General features: G+C 60.7%; 2 protein-coding genes across 4 annotated transcripts; both read left to right on the top strand.

The window, feature by feature from the left end:
- Nucleotides 1-332: 332 nt before the first annotated feature.
- Nucleotides 333-10,688, top strand: CTSD (cathepsin D). Its single transcript, XM_082342620.1, has 9 exons — nt 333-506; nt 2,618-2,777; nt 4,757-4,880; nt 5,369-5,487; nt 6,954-7,180; nt 8,872-8,994; nt 9,357-9,501; nt 9,598-9,696; nt 9,778-10,688. The coding sequence occupies exons 1-9, from the start codon at nt 436-438 to the stop codon at nt 9,943-9,945; spliced, it is 1,236 nt and encodes a 411-aa protein (XP_082198746.1). The 5' UTR covers nt 333-435; the 3' UTR covers nt 9,946-10,688.
- Nucleotides 10,689-13,694: 3,006 nt separating this feature from the next.
- IFITM10 (interferon induced transmembrane protein 10) lies at nt 13,695-26,811 on the top strand. Of its 3 annotated transcripts, none has more exons than XM_082342622.1 (3): nt 13,695-14,013; nt 15,515-15,967; nt 26,185-26,809. In XM_082342622.1, the coding sequence occupies exons 1-3, from the start codon at nt 13,999-14,001 to the stop codon at nt 26,332-26,334; spliced, it is 618 nt and encodes a 205-aa protein (XP_082198748.1). In that variant the 5' UTR covers nt 13,695-13,998; the 3' UTR covers nt 26,335-26,809. The 3 variants fall into 3 exon arrangements, with proteins under 3 accessions (XP_082198748.1, XP_082198749.1, XP_082198747.1); XM_082342623.1 differs by lacking the exon at nt 13,695-14,013 and adding an exon at nt 15,217-15,371 and having other exon boundaries at nt 15,515-15,877; nt 26,185-26,811; XM_082342621.1 differs by lacking the exon at nt 13,695-14,013 and adding an exon at nt 15,217-15,371 and having other exon boundaries at nt 26,185-26,811.
- Nucleotides 26,812-27,835: the final 1,024 nt, after the last annotated feature.

Genomic DNA, 27,835 nt, shown 5'->3' with positions numbered 1-27,835 from the left:
GAGGATGGAGCAGGGAGCCCTGCACAACCGCGCGCCTGGGGCGGGGAAGGAGCCGCGGCTCCGGGGACCTCGCCCGGCTAAGGTGTCCAGGGGGTCCCAGGCCCCGTCCCCTTCTGCCTCGGCCGGGTCCCGGTAATTCTCATGGGATCAGTGAGGGGGCCCAAGTGGGACGGGCGGCAAGCGCATCCCCGCCCGCCGTGCGCGGGCCCGAGCCGGAGAGTCTGTCTGCTCCAGGCCCGGGTCGCCCCGCCCCTGCCCCGCCCCTGCCCCGCCCCCTCGCCGCCGCCGGCCCCGCCCCCCTCGCCGCCGCCGGCGGCCCACGTGACCAGCCGGGTGCAAACAAGCCGGTCAGCTGACCCGGCCCGACTGCGCCGTCATCCCGGCTATAAGCGCGCGACCTCCAGGGCTGTCCGCTGTAACCGGGTCGCCGCCGCCATGCAGACCCCCTGCCTGCTGCTGCTGCTCGCCCTCGGCCTGCTGGCCGCGCCCGCCGCCGCGCTCGTCAGGTGAGCCCCGCAGCTCGCGCGCCCCGGTGACTCCCGGGCACCCCCTGAGCGCCCCGCGGCCTCCTGCAGGGCCCACCCTCGGGCGGGGCGGGGGGAGCTCTGCAGGTGCGGGGCTCGCCCAGGGCCCCCGGCAGCCCCGCGACCCTGCCTCTCTACCACCGTGGGGTCGGCCTTGGGGGGAGCGGAGGAAGCAGGAGGGAGGGCGGCTGTGACTGGGAGCCGACCCGGCGTCCCCAGGACAGGTAGGGTGGGGAGCCTGTACTCGGGGCCCGCTCTCGGGTGGAAGTCGGGAGACCGAGGGGTAGGCCCAGGAGCCCGCTGAGCCTGGGCAGGTCATTTTCCTGCCTGGGGTCCCCTTTACTAGATGTGAACTGGTTGTGGTCTCACCTGGTTTGTCCCATGAGATCTTACCACAGGTCCTGGGCCAGCGGGGAGACCCTCTGGACACCAGGAGACCCACACATCCCGGAGTCCAGAGGGAGTCGGCCTAAGGAGTGGGCCTGGGAGAACGGCCCAGCTGGCACCAGGCTGTGGGCGGCTCCCCCCCCACCCTGGGGTGGGGCTCTGTCGCAGCAACACCAGCTGCCCCCAGTAAGGACCATGCCCTCCTCAGGCCTGGGGGTTCCACTGGGCCCAGTGACTCCACGGACTATCAGGCCTGGTCCAGGGCTGTGCCATGCTGTGTCAGCTAGGCGGAGGGTCCCCCCACCCTCCCGGCCTTGCAAGGCACCCTGCTCGCCCAGCAGGGGAGGGGTGCGGTGGGCCCACCCCTTCCTGCCCCTGCCCACCCCACCCCCTTGCCCTCCCGGGGCCTTTGTGCTCGGCCTGGGCAGGCATGCTTCCACCTCTGCTGTGGGCCTTTGCCTGTGGGCAGGTGGGTGAGGTCTCAGGGCTGCAGGAGCTGGCTGGGGCGGACCGAGCCTTGCCGAAGGGCTGGCTTGTGTGGGCTCTTGAGTGGGCGCCTCTGTGCGCTGTGGCCTGGGGGCGAGTAGTCCCAGCTGGAGCAGTTGTGGCGGAGCTCCTGCAGGCCTGAGCCTGCCCTGGCCTCACCCCCAGGCCCTCCCCCGGGGGTGGACAGCAGTGGAGAAGGAAGCCTGGGGCCTCTTGGGGCAGGGCAGCTGAACCCCAGCCCTTCACATCTCCCAATCCTATGGGACCGCTGGCACCTGTTTCCTTAGTTGCTGGAGGACGTGTCCCTCCCTCCCCCCAGGCAAGGACCTCAGGTTCTTCCAGCCTATCCGCTCTTAGGCAAGAAGCGAAAGCCACCTCTTCCTGGAGCACACCCTTGACCTGCTAGGAAGAGCCAACTGTGACCTTGAACTCGAAGATTCCCAGGGCTGGGAAGACATTTCATCCAGTAGCTCTGTTTGGTCCGGTGGCTCTCCTCTCCCACCTCCTGGGGCGGGTTCAGACCCCTGGGGAGCCGGGGAGCTGGGGATGGAGAAGGGCCCCTCACTCTGCTCCCTGCTGGCAGAACCCCCTGCTCCCTCCTGCTGGGTGGGCCACCCAGGCTGGCGCGTGTGCTGGGAGGGAAGGGTGCGCCAGGAGGGGGCACTGGGGCTTGCGTGGAGGAAGGCAGGCCTGGAAGCCCCCGCCTCCAGGGCCCAGGCGCCATCCTTGACCTCCTTCGGCCTGTGTGGGGAGAGAGCCGCTGGGCTCAGTGTGGCCTGGGGTGAGGACTGCAAGGAAGCAGGGTCATGTGAGGGGGACTGGGGGGTGGGCAAGGAGGGCTTCCCGGAGGGGGTGGCCTGGAAGTCCCATCTGACAGGCAGGAGGTGGCCACCCCGTAAGTCAGATGGGTAAACTGGGACCATCTCAACGTGTGGTGTGCGTGGAGAGTGGCAGGTTTGGCCAGAGGGCCAGGCAAATGGGACTCCACGGAGGGCTTTGGGCAAACGTGACAGGTGACCACCGACACCCTCATAGCCCGCGCTGGTCACTGCCCCAGAAGAGACCAGAGCGGGCCCAGAGCAGGGACAGTGGGGTGCAGGTGTTTGGGGGGGGCGGTTGGAGCAGGCGTGTTGGGCCTCCAGCCTGGATGTGGGTGTGGGAGCCTCCAGGTGAGGTGGCAGCCAGCAGGCCCTGACGAGCCCGGACCCCTGTCTTGACAGGATTCCACTGCACAAGTTCACATCCATCCGCCGGACCATGTCGGAAATGGGGGGCCCCATGGAAGACCTGATCGCCAAGGGCCCCATTTCAAAATACTCCCAGGGGGTGCCCACTGCGACCCAGGGGCCCATTCCTGAGATTCTCAAGAACTACATGGATGTGAGTTTCGGTGGGGGCGGGGGGTCGGCCGGGGGCTGGGGGAGCGGGTTGACTACGAACGCAGTTGTAGACAGGGGCTGGCTCTTAGGACGGGTTCTGTGAGCCAGCGTGGATTTTGCTGAAACACTCGTGTTCTTGGCCCCCAGTGGTTTGGGGGCTTTAGCTGCGTGGTATGGGGGAGGGGCTTCTGCTCAGCCACGCCCTTCGCCGTGGGTGCCGCCCACAACCCCCTTCGGGCTGAGGGCTCTGACCTCCCACGTCCTCCCCAGCTCCCCTGCCCATCCTGGTCCTCGTCCCGCGGGGGCTGAGAGGGTTGACTGGAGTGGCCCTGGCACCTCCCTGACGTCTCCCCCACGTGCCACCACCCGTCAGCTCAGAGCTGGGCCGGCGTCTTCATCCTGGTGGCCAGCCTGGGGGGACCTGCGTCAGCCTCTACAGATGAGGGCGCTGGGCACAGCACGGAGGAGCCCAGAATCGGGCCCAGGCCTGCCCGAGAGTCTGTGGGTGGGGGCCTGGGGGTCCCTGAGCTTGGGTCTCCTGTGTGCCCAGGCGGCACTAACTGCCCTGGAGCTTCTGTGCTCTTGCCCGTTTTGCTGGAAGGCCTGGGGCAACCTGTGGCCCAGTCCCTGGGCCCTACCTTCCTCTTGGGTCAGCGGCCAGCCCTTATGTCCACTGCTCATTGAGGGGGAAACAGGCTCAGAGGTGGAACATTCTGGAAGCTACACAGCAAGGTGGGGCCAGGTCCTGGGCCCCAGCCTGGTACCTCTGGGGCTGCCCAGGTGACGTCCTCTTTGCACCCCCCGCCCCCGGGGTCTTGGGGAGCCAGCTCCTTGCTGCCATCCAGCCTCTGGTCCACTTAGGGTTGGGACGGGTGGCCTTGCCCTCTGTCCTGCCTGGCTGGAGCCCCAGCTGTGCCAGGAAGCTGTGGCCTCACAGGCATGTGACCAGGCTGGTTGGAGGGGCCGTCTGCCTGGGGCCTGACGGACCAGTTCCTAGTTCCTGTCACCCCCAGCGCGCGCGCACACACACACACACACACACACACACACACACACAACAGAGAAACGGAGATTTGCTGAGTCATTTTCTGACCCCATGCCCCCCCCGGCCCCCCCAAGTCTGGACACTTCTCTCGGGTCATGAGTCAGCGGCTGCCAAAGTGGCCGGCAAGAGATGCCTGGAGGGGTCGGAGCCAGAATCCTGCAGCAACTGGTGGCCCAGCCTCCCTCCCTGGGGAAGGGAGTGCCCGGGAGGCAGGGCCCAGATGACTCCAGACAAAACTGCCCACTTTCTCTGACCTGCGAGAGGGCCAAAGACGGGGTTTCCCTTGGAGGCTCCAAGGGTCACGTGCCCCCTTCATGCTCACCTGAGCCCTTGGTCAGCACCTGGGCCTCCCCCGGGCAGCCTCTGCTGCCCTGTGTACAGATGGGAACACTGAGGCCCAGAGCAGCGAAGGCAGCATGGCTGGCAGTGAGGGACTCGGCCTGCGCCCTCGGCCTCTGCTGTGGATCTTCTCCCCTCGGCCACCTAGATCCCTCTGCCTGGGGCCCTCCAGGCTTGGCCCCGTGGGGCAAGAGCCCGTGGAACCTGAGGCCCGAGTCAGGCCCTGACTTGATCCTCATGCTGGGAGGAGGTCTTCCCTCCTGGGGCCCTGGACCCGTGAATCACAGAGGGTTTTCGGGCAGGCATTTCAACCCTCTCGCGACACTGACTCCACTGCTGGTTTTGGGTCTTTCACATGGGGTGGTCGTCCCCCAGCTCACATGGTCAGGCAGGGGCGGGGTGGTACCCAGGGGCCCTGGAACCTGAAGTGCCCATGGGTACCAGGACCGAGGGCTCGGGAGGGGCAGGTGGGGGTGGGCAGCCAAGGCAGCAGGTCTGACCCTGGGCCCCTCCCCTGGCCCGGGCCTTCTCTGGGCCCCGTGGGGAGGCGAGGGTGCCCCTTGCCCTAACCCTGACAGACCCTACCTCCCACCCAGGCCCAGTACTACGGGGAGATTGGCATCGGGACGCCCCCGCAGTGCTTCACAGTGGTCTTCGACACCGGCTCCTCCAATCTGTGGGTCCCGTCTATCCACTGCAAACTGCTGGACATCGCCTGCTGTAAGTCAGCCCATCCCACGCCTCTCCCCGGTGGCCAGAGGGAGACCGAGGGCCAGGCCCAGCCCCTGCCTGCCATGGACTCGGGAGGGTAGGGGCCCTGGGGAGGGGCATGCAGTCCTCCATCCTTCTCCCGCATGCGCTCTCCCCGTGGGCGCTGGGGGTCAGCTGTCCAGCCTCAGCCCACCTTCTCCAGTCCCGGGGCGTAGCGGTGGGCAGGCGCAGACCTCTGGTGGCCCTGTCCTGGCACCTCTTGGGTAACTTGCAGCTCCCACCTCTCGGCCACACCAGACAGGCGTCCCTCCCTGGGGTCTCCACCCTTGCTCGCATCCAGGCTGGGACCGTGGGAGCCAAGGATGGAGCGAGTTGTGGGCCAGACCACCCGCCCCGGGAGGGTGGCTCGGTGGACGGGCGGCAGCAGGCGGTGGGGGGGGCCCAGCGGGTCTGGTCGTGGCCCAGCGGGCAGCCTGACGGGCTCCCGGCTGGTGCAGGGACCCACCACAAGTACAACAGCGGCAAGTCTAGCACGTACGTGAAGAACGGCACGTCCTTCGACATCCACTACGGCTCAGGCAGCCTCTCCGGGTACCTGAGCCAGGACACCGTGTCGGTGAGTCTGTCTCTGGGCCGCTCCCCGTGGAGGGGGTTCGCTCTCCTAACCAGGGGTCTGTGCCAGCTCCCCAGAGGGGAGGCAAGCAGTGGTCAGCTGAGCGAGGGGCCTGGGGGTTCAGCTTGAGCAAAGGCCCAGAGGTGGGGCAGCTCGGTGTGCTTGGTGCTGAGGAAGTGGTAGTGGGACGGGGACGGGGTGGATGTGGTCCCGCGTGCGGGCTGGGCGACAGCTGGGAGATTGGAAGGGGAAGCGGGCAGCGAGCCACTGAGGCACAGGTGTAAGAACGCCGGGCACGGCTCTGGGACCAGGACCCTGTGGGTGATTAGTGGTGAGGCCCCCGGCCACGGAGCCGGGTGGAAGAGCCAGTGGGAAGATGGGGTCCCGTGCTGATGTGTTGGCTTTGAGATGCCGTTGGGGGATGGGGTCAGGCATGGCCAGGGTCCCTGCAGCTGGAGCTGCTGACAGAGGGGCACCTGCAGAGGATGCCGGGCGGGAGCGGGCAGCAGCCGGGGCGGGGGGGCTGGGGAGGGGCCTGCAGGACGTGCCCGCCTCCCCCAGGGAGGGCTGGGGGGCCCTTGTGGGCTCTGCCCGGGCCCCTGCGCCTCTCACGAGCTCTGGGGTGGAGCTGCTGGGGCCAGGCCGCAGGAGGGGCCCGGGTTGGGAGTTGTAGAGGAAGAGGAACAAAGCAGAAGATGGTCCCCTCCCAGCCCCCAGCCCCAGGAAGGCCGCAGAGCGTACTGCGGGACTTGGATGGGGGAATGGCAGAGGCGTGGGGGGAGGACCCTTCCTCCAGCGGGCCTGTTTCTTTCTGACCGTCCTGACAGGTCAGGGGCGCTGTGGTTCCCTGCGGGCCACCCCTCTCCCTCCCCCTCCTTATCTGCCTGCCCAGGTTTATCTGCAGGGGCCCCTCCGCCAGGTTCTCTCTGGGCCTGAGATGGGATATCACCCAGCATGTTCCCCTCCTAGTTTCAGCCCCAAACAGCCGTTTCTTCCCACGTCCTGCCCTGTCTTTATCTGCAGCTCCTGGTGGCCAGGGGCGGGGGCGGGGGCGGGGGAAAGGGTGGGGGAATGTGTGGTCTTGAGTCCAGGGTCGGGTCAGGGGTTCCCCAAGGGCAGGAACAGGCTGGAAGGGAGAGCTGTGGGTGGGAAAGCCTGAGCTCACAACCCCACTCCTCCCTACTCCCTCCGTTTGCATCTATCCTTGAAATATTCCTGGCAGAGTGTGGGCCCCGTACCCCCGTTGTCCCCACCTGTGTCTGGCCCGGGGTTGCCAGCCCTTTCTTCTGGGTCCTCTGCCCTTCTTGAGTCTCCTGTGTGCTACATGACAGGCATCGACTGAGCTGGGTTTTGTAGCCGTGGCTGCCCGTGCAGGGACGGGAGGTGATGGGCCGCCCAGGGCCCAGCGTTGGGCTTGGCGGTCCATGTGGCCCACTGACTCCCCCCCCCCCCCCGACCGTGGCCCTCAGGTGCCCTGTAGATCAGGGTTGTCGAGCCGGGGCAGCATCAAGGTGGAGAGGCAGACCTTCGGGGAGGCCACCAAGCAGCCGGGCATCACCTTCATCGCAGCCAAGTTCGATGGCATCCTGGGCATGGCCTACCCCCGCATCTCCGTGAACAACGTGGTCCCTGTCTTTGACAACCTGATGCAGCAGAAGCTGGTGGACAAGAACATCTTCTCCTTCTACCTGAACAGGTGGGGCAGGGCGAGTCCCTGTCACGCCGGCCCTTCCCGTGTCCCCCTGCCAGGCACTGGGTCACAGCTCCTGAGCTCTGACTGCAGGATGGGTTGGCGCCCTTTCACAGACGGACAAGCAGCCCCTACAGAAGGCTGTGTCTCACCGGGGTCTCCAAGTCGGGGGTGCTGGGCCCCCGGGTCTGGGATCTTGGAGAGCCAGAGCTGCGCCGGGGTCTTGGCAGGGTTCCCTCCCACGTCAGTCTGCCCACCATTCCCGGGCCTGGTGATGGGCAGATGTGGTCTTAGCCCCCCGGGTCATGTTCGGCCCACGGGGGACCAGGCCACGAGCTTCAATCTGTGACGGGAGTTCTGGAGGCAAGAGGGCCAGGGTTTTCCTGCGGGGGTGACCTCGGGGAGGGCTTGGGGCGATGTCTCGTGGGAGGCCTCCCCAGGGGTGCTGCTACCCTGTAGAGGCAACGCCAGGCGCCTTTCGTGCCGGGGAGGGGGTCCTTGGGAAGGGGTCTCACTCCTCCAGCTCCCGACCTCTTCCCAGGACGACAGTGCTGCGGGCCTTGAGAGGGAGCCCCAGACAGGAGGGGGGATGCAGCTGTGCTGAGGGTGAGGTTCCGGGCAGGGCGTGAGCCAGGCGGCCGCTGCCCTGAGCTGCTCCTGGTCACTGAGCCCTACGTGCCACCCCCCCGGGGTCTGACCCCGGGCATTTCTGGCGGAATTCCAGTCCAGAGCCCTCGGCCTGGCCTCTGTGTGGAAACTGCCTTCTGTCCCTTGTTAGGTCAGTGGCAAATACTCAGCAGCTACTTGGGGCCGAGCTGCCTGCTAGATGCTGGGGTGCAGGTAAACAGGTGGGGCCGTTCCCCCTGAGTTCTTGGGTCCAGGGGAGGCAGACGAGGTGCAGCGGACCCGGGAGATCGGCCAGGCCTGGGACTGGGGACGGGTGGCCCAGCGCTATGACTTCCCGGGTGATGGGCTGAGGCAGGAAGTGGGGGGCGGACGGCTTGCAAGGGCAGGGCTGAGGGTGAGGAGGGGCACTGGAGGTGTGATCTTTCCACACAGTGGGTTTTGGGGGTGACAGGAGGTGGAGGCCACAGTGGTGGCGGAAGGACAAGTTCAGCGAGGCGCTCCTGAGTGCTGGGGACGGCCAGGCAGACGATGCTGAGCTCAGAGTATTAATATAAGTGTAAATAAGAGGTGGGGAGAGTCAAAAGCTGAGATCCGAAGGGGGAGCGAGTCATGGAAGGATCTGGATGGAGGACATTCTCGGGAGCAGCAGGTACAAAGGGCCTGGGGCAGGAACAGCTGGCTCAGCTTCTCTCAGGGTTGCCGGCACCTCCTCCTGGAAGCCCTTGGTTTTTCTTCCAGGCAGGTAAGGTCCCTGCTCCTGGGGCTGTTAGCGTTCATGTCCCCATCTGCCTGCTGGCCTAACCCTGACCGTCCTCAGCTGGCAGACCAGGAGCCCCGAGGCCCAAGCAGGATCTCTTCTGCTCAGGATGGGGCTTGGCCTGCAGTCCACACTGGGTGTGGGATCAGAGCCCCTCCCCCCTTCTGGATCCTTCCACCCCTGCACGCCCAGGAAGAGTCCTGCCCTGGGGCACCGTCTGAGATCCATCCTCCCATCCCTGATTTCTGACCTGGTCCCAGCCTGGTGCAGGGGTGGGCGGGGCAGCAGACTCCCTCCTTCTTCCCCCCCGCAGGGACCCAAATGCGCAGCCCGGGGGTGAGCTGATGCTGGGCGGCACTGACCCCAAGTACTATAAAGGCTCGCTGATCTACCACAATGTCACACGCATGGCCTACTGGCAGATCCACATGGACCAGTGAGTACTGGGTGGGGCCCCTCCCTTGGCTCCCCAGGGGGCGTGGCTTGTGGGGCCCCGCCCCCAGCCTCAGCAGCACCTTGTGGGGGTGGGGGGGGGGGCCAGGCGGGGTGGGCCTGGACCCGGTGTCCCGCCAGCCCTAGGTGCTCTGGCCACTTTCTGGTGCCCAGCCGAGCTCTCGTACCCGGGTTCCAGCCAGTGTCCCCTCGTCTACACGCCGTCTAGGGGTCTGTTACCCTGCTCTTGGCTTCTCCCGCCGCCTTCCCCTCCCGTCCCACCCAACTCTGCTCATGGCCGGGTCCTGTCATGGGGGCCGGGTCTCCAGTGGCCCTGGGAGGGGACTCACACCTCCTCCGCTGCAGGGTGGACGTGGGCAGCAGCCTGACCGTGTGTAAGGGGGGCTGTGAGGCCATCGTGGACACGGGCACCTCCCTCATCGTGGGCCCCGTGGAGGAGGTGCGGGAGCTGCAGAAAGCCATCGGGGCCTTGCCGCTGATCCAGGGCGAGGTGAGCGGGCCGCCGGGGGGGGGGGGGGGAGGGCGGGCCCCCCAGGCCGCCGTGCCCCTCCCCCCGTGCATGCGGTGTCTTCTCGTCCCCCCTTAGTACATGATCCCCTGCGAGAAGGTGTCCAGCCTGCCCAAGGTCACCGTGAAGCTGGGGGGTAAAGCCTACAAGCTGTCCCCAGAGGACTACACGCTCAAGGTGAGTTGGGGATCGCGGGGGCGTGGGGCGGAGGATGCCCAAGGGTGCCGCTTGGGCGGTGACCTTCGTTGGCCGTCCCAGGTGTCACAGGCTGGGAAGACCATGTGCCTGAGCGGCTTCATGGGCATGGACATCCCCCCGCCCGGCGGGCCGCTCTGGATCCTGGGCGACGTGTTCATCGGCCGCTACTATGCCGTGTTCGACCGCGACCAGAACCGGGTGGGCTTGGCCGAGGCTGCCAGGCCATAGCTGGCTCCCCGCCCGCTGGCAGAGTCCCGAGGAGGGTCGAGGAGGAGGAGGAGGCCGCACCCCTGCCTTCCCGGCCACCCCGCCACACACACACACTCACACTTGCACTTGCACTCGCAGCACAGCTCTCTGGAGGCCACCCAGCCCGACGGGCCTGCGGTTCCGTTCTGTGGTTTTCCCCTCCCTGGTTTCGGAAAAGCTGCCTGCTTGTCTGTCTGTCTGTCTGTCTGCTGGAGGGGCGGGCCGGGGGCAGAGCCAGTGGGTGGCTCTGGTGCACAGGGTCCTTGCTCTAACTTGGAAGACCCAGCCCGCTGGGCAGCTGTGCATCCTAGGACCCCCACCCCCAGGGTAGTTCCCTCCCCAGCCTGCGCCTCGGGGGCCTGGCCACCCAGCACCGCCCAGCGCCAGGCTGCCCTCTCAGTCCCCCCTCCGTGCAGCTGGGGGCCCGGCACTCTGCACTGCGGCCCCCACCCGTCTGCCCTAGACCCAGCGAGGAAGGGGCCAGCTGAGGCCTGAGGATGAGCTGGAACGAGCTGGCAGGGGACAAGAGCTAGTCTTGTGAGGCCTGCGGTGGGGTCATCCTGGGGCTTGACTCCGTTGTGGCGGACATTCAGGGCATTCGGTAGCCTGGGGGTGGGGTAGGAGGGGAGGGGGCTGGTGCCGGCCTTCCCTGCAGCTGCCCCCCGTCTTGAGTTGCCGGGAGCCAAAGTTGGCATGAAAATAAAATTGTTTAGGCCTCTTAACTGTGTGTTGGCGTGTTTTGTGCTTGGTGGGGAGGGTGGTGGGGAAGGAGCTGGTGTGGCTGGTGCCCTGCTGTCATTTCAGAGGGAGGGCTGACCCAGCTACCCTGGGGTGCCCCTTGGGGGTCGCCCCGGGCCTGGCTCACAGACCCAGACCCCAAGACTTTCGCCCCCTGCCCAGCCTCATGGCTGAGATGCCGCTGGTGGGGGGCTGGCTTGTATGGGGGCCTGGAGCAGTGAGCAGCAGGGTGGGGCCCAGCACAGGGCTTCTTATGTGAGTGCCTTCATGGAGGCATGATTTTCAGGCCCAGGTGAGTGTCCTCCATGTTTCCTTGGAGAATGTTCCACCAGCAATGGGGCCCCCCAGTGTTCCTTGATCCCCCTGCACACATGATTTGGGCCAAGGAAAGAGGCCTGATGGGGCTGGTGGCACCTGGGCAGCCTGCCTCTCATCTGGGCCTCCTCGCCAGCCCCTGGAAGCCGTATCTCCGTGTGTGAAACATGCCGACGCTGGAGCAGGCCAGCCTGGGGTCCTGGGGTTGCAGGGATCCAAGTTAGGAATCCCCTCAGGCCACAGCAACTTCCTGCCTGCTCTGGCCTGTTTGGTGGGGGTAGGGGGGGGTGGTCAGAAGCAGCTGCACAGTCAGGAGGTTTTGAGGGATGAATAGGAGTTTGTGAACACTTGGCGGTGGGGCAGATTCTTCAGGGATGGTTAACTCTGGACTCCTCCTTGGAACCCACCCCCTGCAGGTGTAGGGGTCTGGCTGATGTGACATTTGTTGTCATCCTGGTGCCTTCTCAGCCAGCAGGGCTGTGGCTGTCACTGACCTGGCCCCAGGAGGCCCAGGGGCTGCACCCCAGAGCTGAGCCCTAGCAGGCGCCTTCCAGAATTACGAGGATCATGAACACGTGCCCGGTGTTCTCTGCACCTGAAATCCGAGCTGGGAGCGGGCAGAGCTCTGCGGGGCTGCAGGGTTTCTGGGGAGACGCATCAACGCTGGTGCCTGGGAGGCCCGCAGGACAGGGCTGCCAGGGAGGACGCAGCCCTCCCCTCACCCCCTGCCCGTTGACCGTCCTGGGCCCGCTGTCCACTCTCTGTCCCCTCAGCCTCCCACCACCCGAGGCCGGCCAGCAGGGGCTCACTGACTCACGGGCCCCTGCTCTGCTCGCCCTGCTCACCGTGACCCTCGGCTGGAGGGTCCTCTCTTCTGGAACACGGGGACGAGTGTGGCGGGATGCCCCAGACCCCTGGACACTGTGTGGGTTAGCGCAGGCCGAGCCCCCAGCCCCTAGTCCAGACCATCAGGGCACTGACGTCCTGCCCAGAGTCGGGCCAGTGCAGCCGCCCTGCGCTGACCCCAGGAGGGCCCCGTTCAGCTGGCCGGGATTCTCCGGACCCTGCAGTCTGACTCTGGGCTCAGACCCAGCTTCTGTGACCCGATCCTGAGCCTGGAGTCTCTGTCTAGGGAAGGTGGGTGACAACAGGGAAGTCCTCGCGGTGGGCCCGATGGACGCGATGAGGAGCCCAGCACAGGGCCTGGCGTTCGGCCGCTCCAAACACTGGCTCTCGTCCTGGCTGGCTCAGCCCGGCTCAGCACCAGCCCAGGGGGCCCCGGTGGGCGTGTCCTGCCTGGAGGACACCCAACCTCGGGCTGAGCTCTCAGGAGCCCACCTGAGTCCAGCCCCTTCCCAGCGACCTGCAGCAGCCTCCTGTGGGCCGGGCGCCCTCTCCTGCTGCCCGAGGACCAGCTGGACGCAGGGGCAGACCAGCCCGTTGGCCCCTTACAGCAGCCTGTACAGCCCTGGGCAGCGCCTGGCCCAGGGGAGACCAGCTCAGACACCAGGGAGACCAGGTGGCCTAGTTCACAGGCCACTCACAAGCCTGGGAGGGCCCCTTAGGTCAGACTCAGCCCTACTGGGGTCCGGTGCCCCCAGGCCAGGCCCTTGGGAAAGGGGCGGTGGGGTTTGGATGAGGGAGACTGAACCCCAGTTCCCCGCAGTCCCCATCTGCCCTCAGAGACCTGTGGGCCCTGGGCCTGGGCCCTGCTGAGGGCGTGGTCAGGGCGGGGGCGAGCTTTGCTTGGGAACCCCTCCCACTTGAAGACGGTTTTATCAACATCCTTAAAGCCAGCTCTTGCGCTGCGGGGTTCCTGACCAGCCCGGACAGAGGCTGTACCAGGGTCAGCCAGGGGGTGGGGGCGGGGCAGGGGAGGGGCCTGGAGCGGGGGTGGGACGTGTCCAGGGACCGGGGTGCAGAGAAGGGCTCGGGCTCAGAGCGCACTGAGGCAGGGGAGAGAAGTGTTCAGAGAGGGCCCGGCACAGGCAGGCAAGCGCTCCGAGGAGAAGGGGTCCCTGAGAAGGACCCAGGCTGGGAGGAAAGAGGGTCGTGGAGGGAAGGGAGGCCGGTTGAGAGGGTCAGAGCAGAGCCGGGCTTCACGGGAGGAAGGGCTCAGAGCACAGCCTGGGGGAGAACAGGGGTTCGAGGGAGGCGAGGGAGGCAACAGGCTGCCACACAGAAGGGCAGCTTCAGGGGGTGGCAGGGTTGGAGGGTCTGGGCGCCATGGGGGCCGGCAGATGGGTGAAGAGGACCCAGCTCAGAGAGGGCCACTGCACAGTGAAGTGGGGACTCAGGGCGCAGCACAGGGGCTGGGGTTTCTCCACGGCAGAGGGTATCCTTGGGACTTTTGCAGGAAGGGGAAGCCACTTGGGGGCAAGTGTCAAAGAGATAAGGAAAGCAAGGTGGGGTAGACGGGGGCTGGCAGGCTGAGGCCGGGGGGTGGGGGAGGGACTTGGGGGACAGAGCATCCACAGGGTGGGCCGGACCGGGCTTGCAGAGAGGCATGGGCAGGTGAGTGGCCTGGACTCCAAGGAGACCAGTGTCACAGGGGCTTGGAGAGGGACACCTGGTCCCAGGGGCAAAGGGTTCCAACAGGTGAGGGGTCACAGTCTTCAAGACTGGACTTTGGGGGTGAGCCACGTTATCGAGCGTGGGGCTCAGGGGCTCTGAGCTGGGCACCCGTGAGTCCGATTTGGGGAAAATATGGGGGCAGGAACTCCAACGGGGGTGGGCTCAGGAAGGACAGGGCTGTGAGGGCGGCCTGGGGGCGGGGCCTCAGTCAGGGATGGGATTGTGCAGAGCTGGGCACACCAGTGGGGCCCTGGGGAGCTGCACCCTGCTCAGGGAGAGACTGCAGTTGGGGGCCTGGGGGCTGGGAGGGGCCAGAGACTCAAGGAGGACAGAGGCCCTGGAGGGGGCTTGGATAGGGTCTAGGGTCGTGCGGGGACAGGAGAGCAGACAGGGGCCGGGCTAGGCATGAGGACCCGCTTGGTGAGGACAGGCTGGAGGCACCTGGGCTCTGTGGGTGGAGGGGCTTGGGGAGGCTCAGACACCCACCGGGCCTGGGACTGCGGGGTGGGTGGAGGGCCAGGACTGACATGCGGACAGAGCCCGAGGGGAGCAGGAAACTCAACAGGCGGAGAAGGGGCAGCACGCAAGGGGAAGGGGCTCTGACACGGTCCTGGGAGCTGCGGGGGGAGCGGAGGGGGTGCACAGAAGGAGGAAGGGGCTCTCCCCTGGGGAGACAGATGCGAGGACTCAGCGAGGGGCTGGGGGCTCAGCAAGAGGGAGGGCGCAGGGGGTGGGGAGGGGAGACGCGGGTGGCGCGCGGGCACCGGGGTCTGGCGCTGCAGCGGAACCCATGCCTGGTCGGCTCTGCCACCCCGAGGGTCGCCGCTTCCGGCCGGCGCCCGCTGCCCCCACCCCGCCGGCGGGAGGGGGCGGGGAGGTGGCTGCGCCCGCCGCCGCCGCCGCCGCCGCCGTGAGTCAGGCTTGGGCTGCAGCCGGCGGCCGGCCTGGCGCTGCGGAGGGAGCGCGCCACCCCGCCGCCACCCCGCGCGCTTCCCGCGCCGAGGTCGGGCCGCTGGGACGCGGAGCGGCGGGACAGCCAGACCCCCGCGGCACGGCGGAAGGACGCGCGGGGCGCGGCGCTGGGTCGGGCCGGGCCGCCGAGGAGTCGCCAGTAGGTGAGGGCGCGCCGTCCGGGCGGCTGCGGCAGACCCGGGCCGGGCTGGGGGCCTGCGGGGCCGCGGGGCCTCGGCTGCGGACCCCCGGGGCGGCGCGGGGCACGGGTGCCTCGTCGGAGAGTGTTCGTGTCGCAGAGTGTCATTGTGCGCCCGTTCCCGGCACGGCGCGAGTGGCCCGCGGCGAGTGCGCGCTCTTGGGGTCCGGGCGCCGCTCGGGGCCGGGGTGTGAGGGGGCGATGCGCGCGCGTTCGGAGCCCCAGCGGCCGCCGTGTTCCTCCTCGGGGGCTTGTGTCGGGGCCTGTGTCGCGGTGTGTGTGAGTGTCACAGTGCGGGGTTGTTTACCTGGCGGCCTCTCTGAGCGCCTGGCGTGTGCCGGGGTCTGGGGAGCCGGGCGGTGGTGCCGGCGTTTGTGTCCGAGGTGTCAGCGGGATCCAGCGCGCAGTTGCCCCGGAGCGCTCTGCTCCTTCCGCCAAAGAGCGACTGTGTCATTGTGGGTCTGCGTGCCCTGTGTGTGCCGGGCTGTGTGCGGGTGCCGGTTGCTGTGTTTACTGCAAGAGCGTGCCAGTCGGGATGCTGGGGGAGCGCTGCTGTTGCGTGTCAGTGGGTGACTGTGTGCAGATGGCGAAGTGGCGAAGAGCCCCCGACGTCGCCGCCAAGGCTGCTGTGAGGGCTTCGGCATCTGCGGCGGGTGGGGGTTGTCCTGGGGGGCTGTTTATGGGGCCGCAGGGGAGACGCCGCAGGGTGCTGGGGTGGGCCCGATAGGGTGATCCGGACCCGGCTCATCCTTCCTCTCCCCCTCCCTGCAGGCCCAGGGCCCCAACCAGTGCCCAGCCCCGCTGGGAGCCCCGGCCAGCACCACGGACGGCACCCAGGAAGCCCGAGTTCCCCTGGACGGGGCCTTCTGGATCCCGAGGCCCCCCGCAGCTTCGCCCAAGGGCTGCTTCGCCTGCGTGTCCAAGCCCCCCGCCCTGCAGGCTCCAGTGGCCACCGGCCCTGAGCCCTCAGCCTCACCCCCCATGGCACCCACCCTGTTCCCCATGGAGTCCAAGAGCAGCAAGACAGACAGCGTGCGGGCCACCAGCGCCCCCCAGGCCTGCAAGCACCTAGCAGAGAAGAAGACCATGACGAACCCCACGACGGTCATCGAGGTCTACCCGGACACCACGGAGGTGAACGACTACTACCTGTGGTCCATCTTCAACTTCGTCTACCTCAACTTCTGCTGCCTGGGCTTCATCGCCCTGGCCTACTCCCTCAAAGTGAGCCGGGCGGGGGGGGGATGGAGGAGGGGGCGGGGGGGAGCAGGAGAAGCGGGTGCTGGTGCATCACTCTGCCCCCTCCCTCGCAGAGAAGCCCATGGGTGCAGCAGGTGCAGCGGAGGGGCCGAGGGATAGAAGGATGGTGGGGGACCCAGCGAGACACGGATGTCAGCCAGCTCCGGGCCAGCAGGGAGAGCTAGCCCATCCTCTCCTGAGCTGGGGAACCTTCCAGGGTGTCTTGTCAGGGCCCGGGGTCCTCAGGGCCAAGGTCTCTGTGCAGCGAGTTTGGTCTGTGGGTTGGGGACCTGGGACTCGGTGTCCTGTCCCCTGGGCGGGGGACGTGGGAATTAGGCCTGGGTGAAGCTGCCCCTAGGCATATGGGATGGAGCCAGCAGGGAGATGAAGAGGCCTTGGAATCCTTCCCCTGTTGACAGGAGGAGGGGTGACGTCACTGCTGGAGACCTTCTTGTCCAAGCCCCTTGCAGGGAACCTGATGCCAGGCAGGCACTCAGAGGGAGGCCATGACAGACAGACGGGGGTGCTGACCCCCAGCCGCTGCTCTGCCTCCCATCACACACGGTTTCTAGATGGTCCGTCTCGAGGGGTGCTGTGTGGGAGCCGGGAGCCCCGGGGGGAGGGAGGCGTGAAGGTGTCCCATACACCCTGACCCCACGCCCCGAGTGTATACAGCTTCCAGAAGCCCCTTGCTGCTGTGAGAGGAGCTGGCTGGGAGCAGAGCAGTGTCCCAGGCAGACAGGACCCCATCCCCCCGCCCCGGGGTGGGGGCGAAGTGGAGAGAAATGGACCGAGATGGCGGGAGGGGAGCTGTGATTGACTCGCACTTGGGGGTCGCACTTGGGGTCAGGAAATCCATGCAGATGTGTAAGGACCCAAGAGCCTGGGGCTGCTGGAGCCCAACCAGCAGGAAGGGGGGGTAGACTCAGGGCATCGCTCCCTTCCCGCCACCCCAGAAGGGCCTGGCTCACGTCTCGCCAGATCATCACTTTTCCCGAGCCCAGATCTGAGTGTCCAAGGCCAGGCGCATTTCACTGATTGCAGCTGCCCAGCGGGGCGGGGGCAGAACACGGGGCGGGGGGGTGGGGGGCGCTGGAGGCCGAGGAGGGGCTGGGCCCAAGAGGCTGGCCTGGGGGAAGGTGCTGGGACAGCTCCGCCTCTGTGCATCTCTGAGCGCGGAGCCCCCTGCCCCGGCGTCACACGCTCTGGCCACCTGGCCTTCTTGTCCTCCTGACACATCTCTGGCATCACGATCACCCACCGCCTTCAAATCCAGGCCTGTGTACCCGGCCCTGGGCTCCACCACACAGGAACTGTGTCCATTGAGTGTGCGTGAGTGTGCACGTGTGCGTGAGTGTGTGTGCATATAGGCGTGAGTGTTGCATGTGTGTGCATGTGTGCCTGCATATAGGTGTGAGCATGCATGTGTGTGTGCATGAGTTGTGTAGGCGTGAGAGTGCATTTGTAACTGTATGAGTGTGTGTGGGTGTGTGCACGTGTATGTAATTATGTGTGCGAGCATGCATATAGGGGTGTGGGTGTGCATGTGTATAATTGTGTATATTGTGTGTGCATGCATATAGGTGTCAGCATGCATATGTGTGTAATTGTGTGGGAGTGTGAATGCATGGGTATGCATATGTGAGTGTGTGGCATGTGTGTGCACGAGTGTGTGCCTGCATATAGGTGTGAGCATTTGTGTGTAAGTGTGTACATGTGTGCATGAACTGTGTAGGCATAAGAGTGCACTTGTAATTGTGTGAGTGTGTGGGTGAGTGTGCATGTGTGTATAATTGTATGTGTGGGAGTGAATGCATGAGTGTGCATATGTGTGTTGCATGTGTGTGCACGAGCATATGCCTGCATATAGGTGTGAGAATGCATTGTGTATGTGTGTGCATGAGTGTGTGGATGGGAGTTTGCACGTGTATAATTGCGTATATTGTGTGTGCATGCATATAGGTGTCAGCATGCATGTGTGTGTAACTATGGGAGTGTGAATGCATGGGTGTGCATATGTGAGTGTGTGGCACGTGTGTGCATGAGTGTGTGCCTGCATATAGGTGCGAGCATTTGTGTGTGTATGCGTGTGCATGAACTGTGTAGGCATAAGAGTGCACTTGTAACTGTGAGTGTGTGGGTGTGAGTGTGCATGTGTGTATAATTGTATGTGTGGGAGTATGAATGCATGAGTGTGCATATGTGTGTGCACGGGCATATGCCTGCATATAGGTGTGAGAATGCATTGTGTATGTGTGTGCATGAGTGTGTGGATGGGATTGTGCATGTAACTCTGTGTATTGTGTGTGCGTGCAGGGGTCCCTGGGAATTGGGAGTGAAGCCCCAGGCCAGCCTCAGCTCTGCCTCCCTGGGCCCTCTTGCCCGGCCCCACCAGTAGCCTGTGGACCTGGGTCCGGCTGCGTGTGCGCCCGTGGGCAGCTGGCTGGCACAGGGCAGGCCCATCTGCTGCGGGTTGTAGGTAGGTCACAGATTTCTGAATGGTTCAGGATCCGCTCTGCAGTGCGGGTGGGAGTTGGTGCTTCTAGAGACGGAAGGGGATTCACCGTGCCTGCAGCCCAGCTGCTCCCTCACGTCCTTCCTGGGCATTAGCGAGGGCAGAAAGGCTTGGGGCTTCCCTGGGAGGGGTGAGCAAGGTGAGATGCCTCTGTCCCGGGCAGAGGGGAGGACAGACCTGGCTGGCATGGGCTCCCACGCCTGGGAATTCGTCCATCTGCCCGTCCAGCTGCACGTCTCCTGGGCTGCTGCACCCTACATCGTTTGCAGCCAGTCGTGGGCACTTCCAAGGGCGCCTGATGGCCTTGGGGTCAGGAAGCCTTGGCTAATTCCCCGCGTGGCCTCTTAAAAGCAGTGATCTGAGCCCATTTCCTCATCTGTTTACAAAACAGCAAAACAAAACAACATTCAAATAAGCACAGGAGCAGGGCAGAGGCTGGCCTTCGGTGGGTGAGAAAGAAGCGCTGTGTCCCTAGCTGTCCCTGTCTGTCCCCGCCCACCCCCAGGGGCACGTTCAGTGCAGATCGGGGCCTCGTGGGCTCGGCCTGGTGTCTGGGGATGGCACAGACACAGAAGGCCAGTTCTCCATCTGTGCAGTCTGCACGAGCTGTTCACGATGACCCCCGGCTCCCCTTTCTCGGTCTGGAGAAGTCCAGCCTCCTCATCTTGGCATTCAAGGCCCTGCATGACCCACTTTTAACCCCTTCCCTAAGCTCACCAAACGCCCCAGCCCCTGCCCTTCTGTGAGCTCCCTGGGTGCGCTGGGCTGCCCCCAGCCTGGGACCTTTGTGAGGCCCGGGTTGCCCCCACCCCCAAAGGCTCTGCTGCCTCCCTCTGGCTGAACCTTCCTCCCCATCAGAGAGCCCCCAACCTGACCACAGCTGCCCACCCCCGACCCAAGGCAGGGCTGACCAAGTTGGGGGGCAAAGGATGCTGGAGGAGTGGGTGGATGGACAGAGGGCGCGTGGGAAGATGCATACGCACCAAACGTTTCAGGAGAAGAACACTTCACTCCCAGCTTGGGCGTGAGGTTGGGGTCAGCCCCGGACACTTCTGGGGGAGGCAGCACTTTCCCTGGGCCTTGAAGGGTGGGTGAGGGGACAGGAGTTCATAAACTAAGACACGAGGGTGGGGCAGTCGGGGGGAACAGCAGGGCCCCATCCTCTGTGGGGAGCAGAAGATGGTCCAGGAAAGGCAGACTGAGGCTGTGCAGTGAACGACTCGGAATTCCATGGGAAGGGTGTGGGGGACGCGGAAGGGAGAGGTGATCAGAGCTGTGAACTCTGCAGCCAGGGTGGAGGGAGGGGGCGAGACAAGCCCAGAGGCAGGGAGGAGTGACGGTCCGGTAAATGAAGAGTTAATATTATGTGACTTACTTTTTTTCTTCTTTTTTTTTGGCCATGCCATGTGGCATGTGGGATCTTAGTTCCCCAACCGGGGGTCGAACCCACGCCCCCTGCAGTGGAAGCATGGAGTCCTAACCACTGGACCGCCAGGGAAGTCCCTGTGTGACTTACATTTTAAAAGATTACTCTTGTTACTAGTGAAGAATAGACTCTAAGGATGCAAGGGGTTGGGGAGTTGGGAGACCACACCGAAGGCGGTTGACTTAGTCAAGTCTTGGTTCAGAGGGTGGGAGTGGAGACTTAAAACTGGTCCTATATTTTGAAAGAAAAGTCAACAAAGAGTATCCTGATGGATTGGACATAAGGTGAGGGAAAATAGAGAAGATCCAAAGATTACTCCAAGGATACTCATCTGAGCAGTTGAAAGAAGGGAGGTGCCATTTATAGATGAGGAAGGAGGCTGTAGGAGGGGCGGGTTTGTGAGGAAAAGACCCTCACTCACCTTGTCAACCCACCAATGCATGCACTCATGGTTCCACCCTTTCAGCTACCTGCCCATCCACTTTCTCTCCAAAAATTTATCTATTCATCTTCTTTCCTTCCGGAATTTCACTTCCATACTGTCAACCATTCCTATATTCACTCTTTCACTTATTTACTAAATTCATGTTTCTACTCATTTCATCATCTGTCTTTTTTTTCTCCCTTTCCTTCCACTGTTTATCCACCAACCTCATCCATTACTCTGTTCATCTATCCATCCACCCAGCTCTCCATCTAGTCTTTTTTTCTTCCCTGGATTCATCTGTTTCCCCCCTTACTCATTCATAGTAATAGCGATAGTAACAACAAGCCAGCAAATAACAATAACCATAAAACAACAATTAATTATTGAGCTCTTAATTAATTAATTAATTAATTATTGAGTATATTCTAGGCACCTTTTTAAGAACTTCTAATTATTTAATTAGATGTAGCATTTTATTTAATGATAACAAAACCCTATGAATAGGTGCAATTAATATCCTTGTTTTACAGATGAGGAAACAGGCACAGTGATACAAAGTAACTGCCTTGAGGTCACCATCAAGTTCCTTTCTCGGACCCTTTTTGAATCACTACACTCTTCTTCCTGTAGTCATCACCCTTCTGTCTATTCGTCCTCTCATCTCTTCCTCTCTCTGTCCCTTTTCCTGCACTTTCTATCCATCTCTCGGTTTATTCATTCATCCACCCAACCATACAGCCTTCCTTTGTACTATTCTCCATTCTATCTACCAACTCCTTCTATCAATATAGCTAATCAATCATTCATTAAAACTTCTATTCATCAGCCCTTCTTCTCTCTTCCCTTTCTCCTTCTCACAACCATGTATCCACCCACCCACCATCCAGCCAATCATCCATCAACCATCAATACATTGCCATCTCTCCATCTTTTCCTTTCATTTATTCTTGCTTCCCCTTCATTCACCTCCAAATTAAGTTGTCCATTCATCCATTTATATATTATCCCTCCCTTTCTTTCCTCTACCCCATTCTTCCAATTATTTATTACATCCATTCGTGTAATCAGCTGTTGAGCTGGTATCAATTCATCTATACACCCATCGACCCATCCTCCCTTTCCTTCACACACTATCAATCTATCATCCCATGAAGATACACATTCATAAAAGAACTGTCCATCCATTTATCCATCTGAACATCCTCCCATTTTTCTTCCTTTCCTTTCTTTGACTGACTCACCCAACTATCCAACCATCAGTCTGTTCACTCACCCGCCTTCCTCCTTTTCTTTTTTTTCCACCCAACATCGCCCATCCACCTCTTCACCCACCCGCCCTGCATCCATTTATCCATTCCATTCCTCCATGTTTATTCCTCCTCCTCTCATGTCATTTCACCCACCCACCATCCTTTCCTTCCCTTTGCCTTCCTTCTGCTTTTTAGACTGCTCTTCTCGGCCTCCTTTCCTGGATGCCTCTTGCTTCCCAGATCTTTTAACGTTGGGATGCTCTGGGGCTCAGTCCCTGGTCCTCTTCATCTCTTGTCTACACTCTCTCCCGTGGTGCTTTCACCCAGCCTCATGGCTCTAAGTAGCATTTTCATGCTCATGCTTCTCCAATTTGTATCTCTGCCCTAGACCTCATCCCTGAACTCTAGACTCATATAAAACCTACCTGCTCAAAATGTCTAGCTCTATGTCTAGAAGACATTTCTAGCTAAACATGTCAGAAATCAAACTACTGAACCATGCACAAACTGACTCCTCCTGGAGTCTCCTACAGCTCCTTTATTTTAGTAGATCAAATCAAAAAGCCTTGAAATCATCTCAAATTCCTTTCTTTTTAAATCACACTCCACATCTGATCCCAGTAAATACTGTCAGCTGTATCTTCAAAATAGATCCAGTAAAAGGTCCGTTCTTACCACCTTCACAACCACTGCCCTGATGCAACCCACCCTGACTACTCACCTGGACTGTTAGCCTCTTCTCTGCTTTGTCCAGCCTCTGCCCCTTCCACCTGTTCTCCACACAGCATCCAGAATTACCAGGTTAAAACACACCAGAGCCTGCCATTGTTTTTTCTGCTAAAAAGCACCTACAAAGTCCCACGCAATCTGCTCCTTGACAATTTCCTCTCTGACCGTAAGTCTCACTCCCCTTCCCCTCTGGGTTCTGCTCTCCCCACACTGGCCTCTGGTTATTCCTCAGAACACAGGTTCATCCCCACCTCAGAGCTTCGTGCTCTGAGACGTGCTTTCCCTGCAGATAAACATATGACCGAGTCTGTCACACTCTTCTGGGCTTTACTCAAATGTCCATACTCCATGTATTCTTTCCTGAGCACCCAGCTAGAATCATACCTCCCCCAATGCTCTCCGCTCCCTGTCCTCAGTTTTCTTTTTAGCACATTTAACACACTATATATTTTACTTATTTATTGTGTTTACTTTCCATGTCCTCTCCCTTAAATGTGTCCTTAAATGTAAGCTCCATGAGGACAGGGGACTTTGTTTTGTTCCCTGCTGTACACTTGGACCTAGAAGAGCAGCTACACAGAGCAGGAACTGAATATTGCTTGATTGAGTTAATGAACCTATTCACCTACCCTGCATTGGTCTGTACTATAATCTACCCAACAACCCTCCCTCCTTTCCATTTATCTACCCATCCCATTCACCCAACACACATTCATATATCCATCTATCCTCCATTCCATCCATTTGACACACTTTTAAATGTCCATATATGCACCTTTCCCACCACTTCAGCGCACATTCACACAACCATCTTATCTGCCTATCCCAACAATTCAGCATTTATCTCTAAACCCATCTAGCCACCTGTCCTACCCATCCAACATATACTCATGTATCCATCTATCCCCCTGTCCAGATTATCCAGCGTATATTCAGAAACTCATCTACCAGCCTGTCCCGCCCATCCAGTATACCTTTCTATAACCGCCTAGGTACCTGTTCCCATCATGCAACATAATTTCGTATATCCATCTGTCTACCTGTCCTGCCCACCTGGCATACCTTTATGTGTCCATCTAGCCTGTTCCATCCATTCAGCACCCATTCTCAGATATTGATCTACTTGCCTGTCCTACCTGTTGAGCATGTTTCACGTATCCATCTGTGTACCAGTCCTTCGCTTCTGGCAAACATCCGTGTATCCATCCAACCATCCCTTCCATCCAGCATCCATTCCTATGTCCGTTTCTCTGTGTGTCCCACGCATCCAGCATGGGACGTTCATATCTCCCTCCTTCTCATCATCCACCTGCCTTCCCATCATCACATCACCTGTCCAGTCCTCCTCTTCCCTGATCTCCTTTACAACTGAATGGATGGGTTACTCAGCCATCCACTTTCAACATCCATCTCTGTCATTCCTTTCCTCATTCCAATATCCAACAAGGAAGTCATGACCAATTGTTTACTTTTAAATAAATCAGCCTTGTTTCAACATGAGGGAAAAAAAATCAATGAATATAATTTACTAGTTAATGAATTAGAGAAAAAAATATGTTTATCTCATGGGGATTTTTAAAAATATAGCAATCTACCTCTAATAATAAAATGAACATCATTCTTAGTCGTGAGCTTTACCATTAAGACTGAGAGTAGCCTGCCTGTTACATCACTGCTAGTCAGCATCGTTCTGAAGTCTTTGCTTCCGTTATATAAGAACTTGCTTTGGACCAGACACTATGCTAATGCTTTGCGTCCACCAACTCATTAATTCCTTTCAACAACCCTATGCCATAGGTACTATTGTTATCTTCCTGTTACAGGTGAGAATACTTGCTAAGATTATGCAGTGATTGGCAAAACTGGGATTCAAATCCAGGCATCTGTACTCTTAGCCACTGTGCTACAGAGTCTAAGAATAAAGACTTGAAGGAAGAAATAGAACTGTTATTTACAGTAGTTATGATGCATTACATAGAAAACTTGGTCTGTTACCATAATTAATACGATAGTTTAGCTGGATACAAAATCAATCTATAGAAGTTGAACTTCTATACACCAGCAAAAATCAGTTAGCAATGTAATCTTAGACATCACTTACAATATAATGACAACCAAAATAAACAGACTAAGTCTAACAAAAGATATAATAGCTCTTTCTTCTGGAGAGAATTATAAAATTTTATTTTAATGACAATGTTGAATAAGACCTAAATAAGGGGGTGATACATCATGTTCTCACAACGGAAGATAAAACTCAGTGAAGATGTGGGCTCTCTCCAAAATCACTAGAATAAAAGTTCCACAAGGGCATAGACTTTATTCTTTTCTCCTTCCCTTCCCTAGTTCCTCAAGGCCAGCTTCTTTTCCTCCCTCTACCTCTCCATTCTATACAATCCACCTTAAGTCACCCAATTTTCCACCCCTTCCCCAGTCCCTCCAACTTGTCCCCCAGCTCCACTCCACTCCATCTCCTCCTTCCCTTCCTCACCCCCTCCATCCACTGCCAGACAGTCACCTCTGTCTTCTTCCTTCTCTCCTCTCCCTCTGTTCCTTCCACCATTCACCTCCTCCATCCATCCACCCACAGGAAATCCATCCACCCAGCCACACTCCCACCACATCTTGGTCCCCACGGCGTTAACTTCCCATCTAGTCTCCCGTCCATCTGCGTAACCCACCCTCCGGGCAGCCAGACCTCAACGTCCTCTATCTGCCCAACCCAGCCCCCTGCCTTTTGTCCATACGTCCATCCGTACATCCATCCATACATCCATTTATCCACCAGTCTGCTGATGCAGATACTTTCTCTCCCTGCCTCTCTCATCTCTCCGCTTCCTCCTTCTCCTCCTCCTCCCAGGCTTTGCTGTCTGTTTGCAGCATGCTCAGACCTACACTTCTCTGGACTCTGTGGAAGGAGAGGGGACGGAGGAGAGGGGACTCCTCAGACCTAGCCTGGATGAAGGGACACGCTCCCCAGGGACACCTCTTCACAGCCAGAGGATCTTGGAAATGGGTCCACCACTATCCACCATCTCCCCAGGACTTACTGGGCTCCAACTGCTCCCTTCACCTTAATATCCCGTTGCAGGGACCCCAGGGCTGCCTCCCGTCCAAGCACATTGTGTATTCTCAGGGAATCCCAGTTAATTTTAAATGAGGTGGGACCAATCAGATTGGGACACACGTGTATTGTCCCATCGTCCAATCACATAACTCTCTCTGAGACCGGCTTCCTCTTTTATTTATTTATTTTCCCAGCGTTATTGAGGTATAATCAACCTACAACATTGTATATGCTTAAGGTGTACCGCGAAATGATTTCCACAATGGGGTTAGTTAATACTCATCATCTTACATAATTATCTTTTTTTTTTTTTTTGGTGGTAAGAACTCTGAAGGTCCACTCTCTCAGCAACTTCCACGTATATAATACAGTGTTAACAAGCCATTTTATTTTATATAGTTATAGATTTATAGAAAAGTTGCAAAAAAAAAAAGATACAAAGAATTCCTATATACCCTTCACCCAGACATCCCAATGTTAACAGTTTACCATATTCACCTTTTCTTCTCTCTCTCTCTAAATACCTATTCTTTATGTTGTAAACTGTTTGAAAGTAAGTTTCCGACCTGATGCCCCATAATCCAGGGCACGTTTCCACCCAGCAAGGGCATCGTTGTGCAGCAGCCCCGCACGGTTGTCAGGAATCAGGAATCGGCAACTGACCCTGGCTTGGGGCTACACTCTCAAGGGCCCTCTGCCCTCATACCCTCCCGCCCTCCCGCCTGGCCCCTGCCTGTGTCCACCCCTCGGCGCCGGCTGCTGGTCTCACCTCCTCCTTCTGGCTTCAGGTTCGGGACAAGAAACTTCTCAACGACCTGAACGGAGCAGTGGAGGACGCCAAGACCGCTCGGCTGTTCAACATCACCAGCTCTGCCCTGGCGGCCTCCTGCATCATCCTCGTCTTCATCTTCCTGCGGTACCCGCTCACCGACTACTGAGGCCCCCAACAGGCACCACCAGCCTGGAGGTGAAGCCCTAAGATGGGTTCATTTTTGTGGCTGACGAAAGCTGGATGTCCTGCGGTTGGGGCGGAGCCGGAGCCCCCCTGAAGCTGTGAGCCCGGCAGCGAGGCACGGGCACGGTGAGCTTCGTGCCGGCCCACGCTCTCTGCCTCCTGGTCCTCTGCCTGTTTCTGGGGGGGGCCCGTGGGTTTCTTCCTGTGCTGCTGCACCCTGGCTTCCAGTGGCTGCCCTCCCTACCTGCCTGTGCCCCCACCCAGGCTCCTGGGGCCCCTCAGACCTCACACCCAGCAAGAAGGGCTTTTGTGGGAGCTTCCCAGGATGGGGTGGCTGCCAGCATCTGGGGACTGACTCTCTCCTCCCTGACGCCACCTCCTCCAAGCTGTGACCCCGCTCAGAGCTCTTGTATCTGTGAACTTCCAATAAAATACCTGCCCAGCTCTGGCCCAGCCTCCTGTCCCCCGCTTGGGCAGGGCTCGGGATTTGGAGGCTTTGGGAACCCCACGCAGTCACTGCCTGGGGGTCCAGGGCCCCGAGTGCCGCATCCAGCTGACTTTTCCGGGAAAGTTTGCTCCATAATCCAGGCGGTCTGCTCACTGTGCAACACAGGACTGAGGGGGCTTTTGGCAGAGTGTGCCCCTAACGCGAGTCCCCACGAGGATCATGGGGAGAGGAGGGAAGGGGGGCGGGCGCCAGGAGGGAGCCCCCGGCAGCTATGGCACTGCCCTGGCCTTCCCAGTCCATCTTGGGGACCTGGGACCTGGGCAGCTTCCTCCGTTTCCTCATCCACCAAGTAGGGGATGTGGTTTTCCCATGTCTCAGAGGTGCCGTGAGGATCACCAGGGGGAAAGCGAGGCATCAGCTGGAGGTCCTGTTTCAGGATCAAGGTCGGTGCGGGCGGCACGCGCCGGGAGCCAGGGCAGCAGTGCCCGTGCGGAGGTGGGCTCTGCTCACAGCCCAGCAGGGAACGTCAGCCTCTGAGAGCAAGTCTGAGGAGCCCTAGGACAGGAGAAGCGCAGGCCCCGTGGGACGTGAGGCAGGAGGCCCGATTCAGCCCAGGAGCTGCAGCGAGCGCAGCAGGTGGAGGGACCCCAGAGCCAGCCGAGGCCTCACCGTGAGGGATGCAGCTGGTCTAGGAAGCAGAGGAGGTTGTGTGCAGGCAGACCTCTTCCATCGTTGGGGCGATGGTTGTGGTCGTGTGGATGTGGGATCAGGAGTCGGGGGCTCCCCTCGGACCTCCTGGGAGAGAGGGGCCCTCCCAGTGGAGTCCTCTGGGGAAGCGAATCTTCGGGATGGGCCGTGGGTCTCTGGAGAGGTGTGGGCCAGCTGGGTTGGGTGGTTGCCCATCTAATGGCCCAAGTCGTGGGCTCAGTGGCCTTCTCACGCGGCGCCCAGCTGCACAGACTAGAGAGAGGGAGCCCCCATGCAGGAGGCTGGGAGGGGTGTCCAGGAGGTGGGTGTCGGAACAGGACACAGGCTG

This window comes from Balaenoptera borealis (assembly GCF_965194805.1).
Source record: "Balaenoptera borealis genome assembly, chromosome: 11".
Lineage (NCBI taxonomy): Eukaryota > Metazoa > Chordata > Mammalia > Artiodactyla > Balaenopteridae > Balaenoptera > Balaenoptera borealis.
The sequence above is the reverse complement of the archived record's forward strand: the minus strand, read 5'-3'. Positions and strand labels throughout refer to the sequence as shown.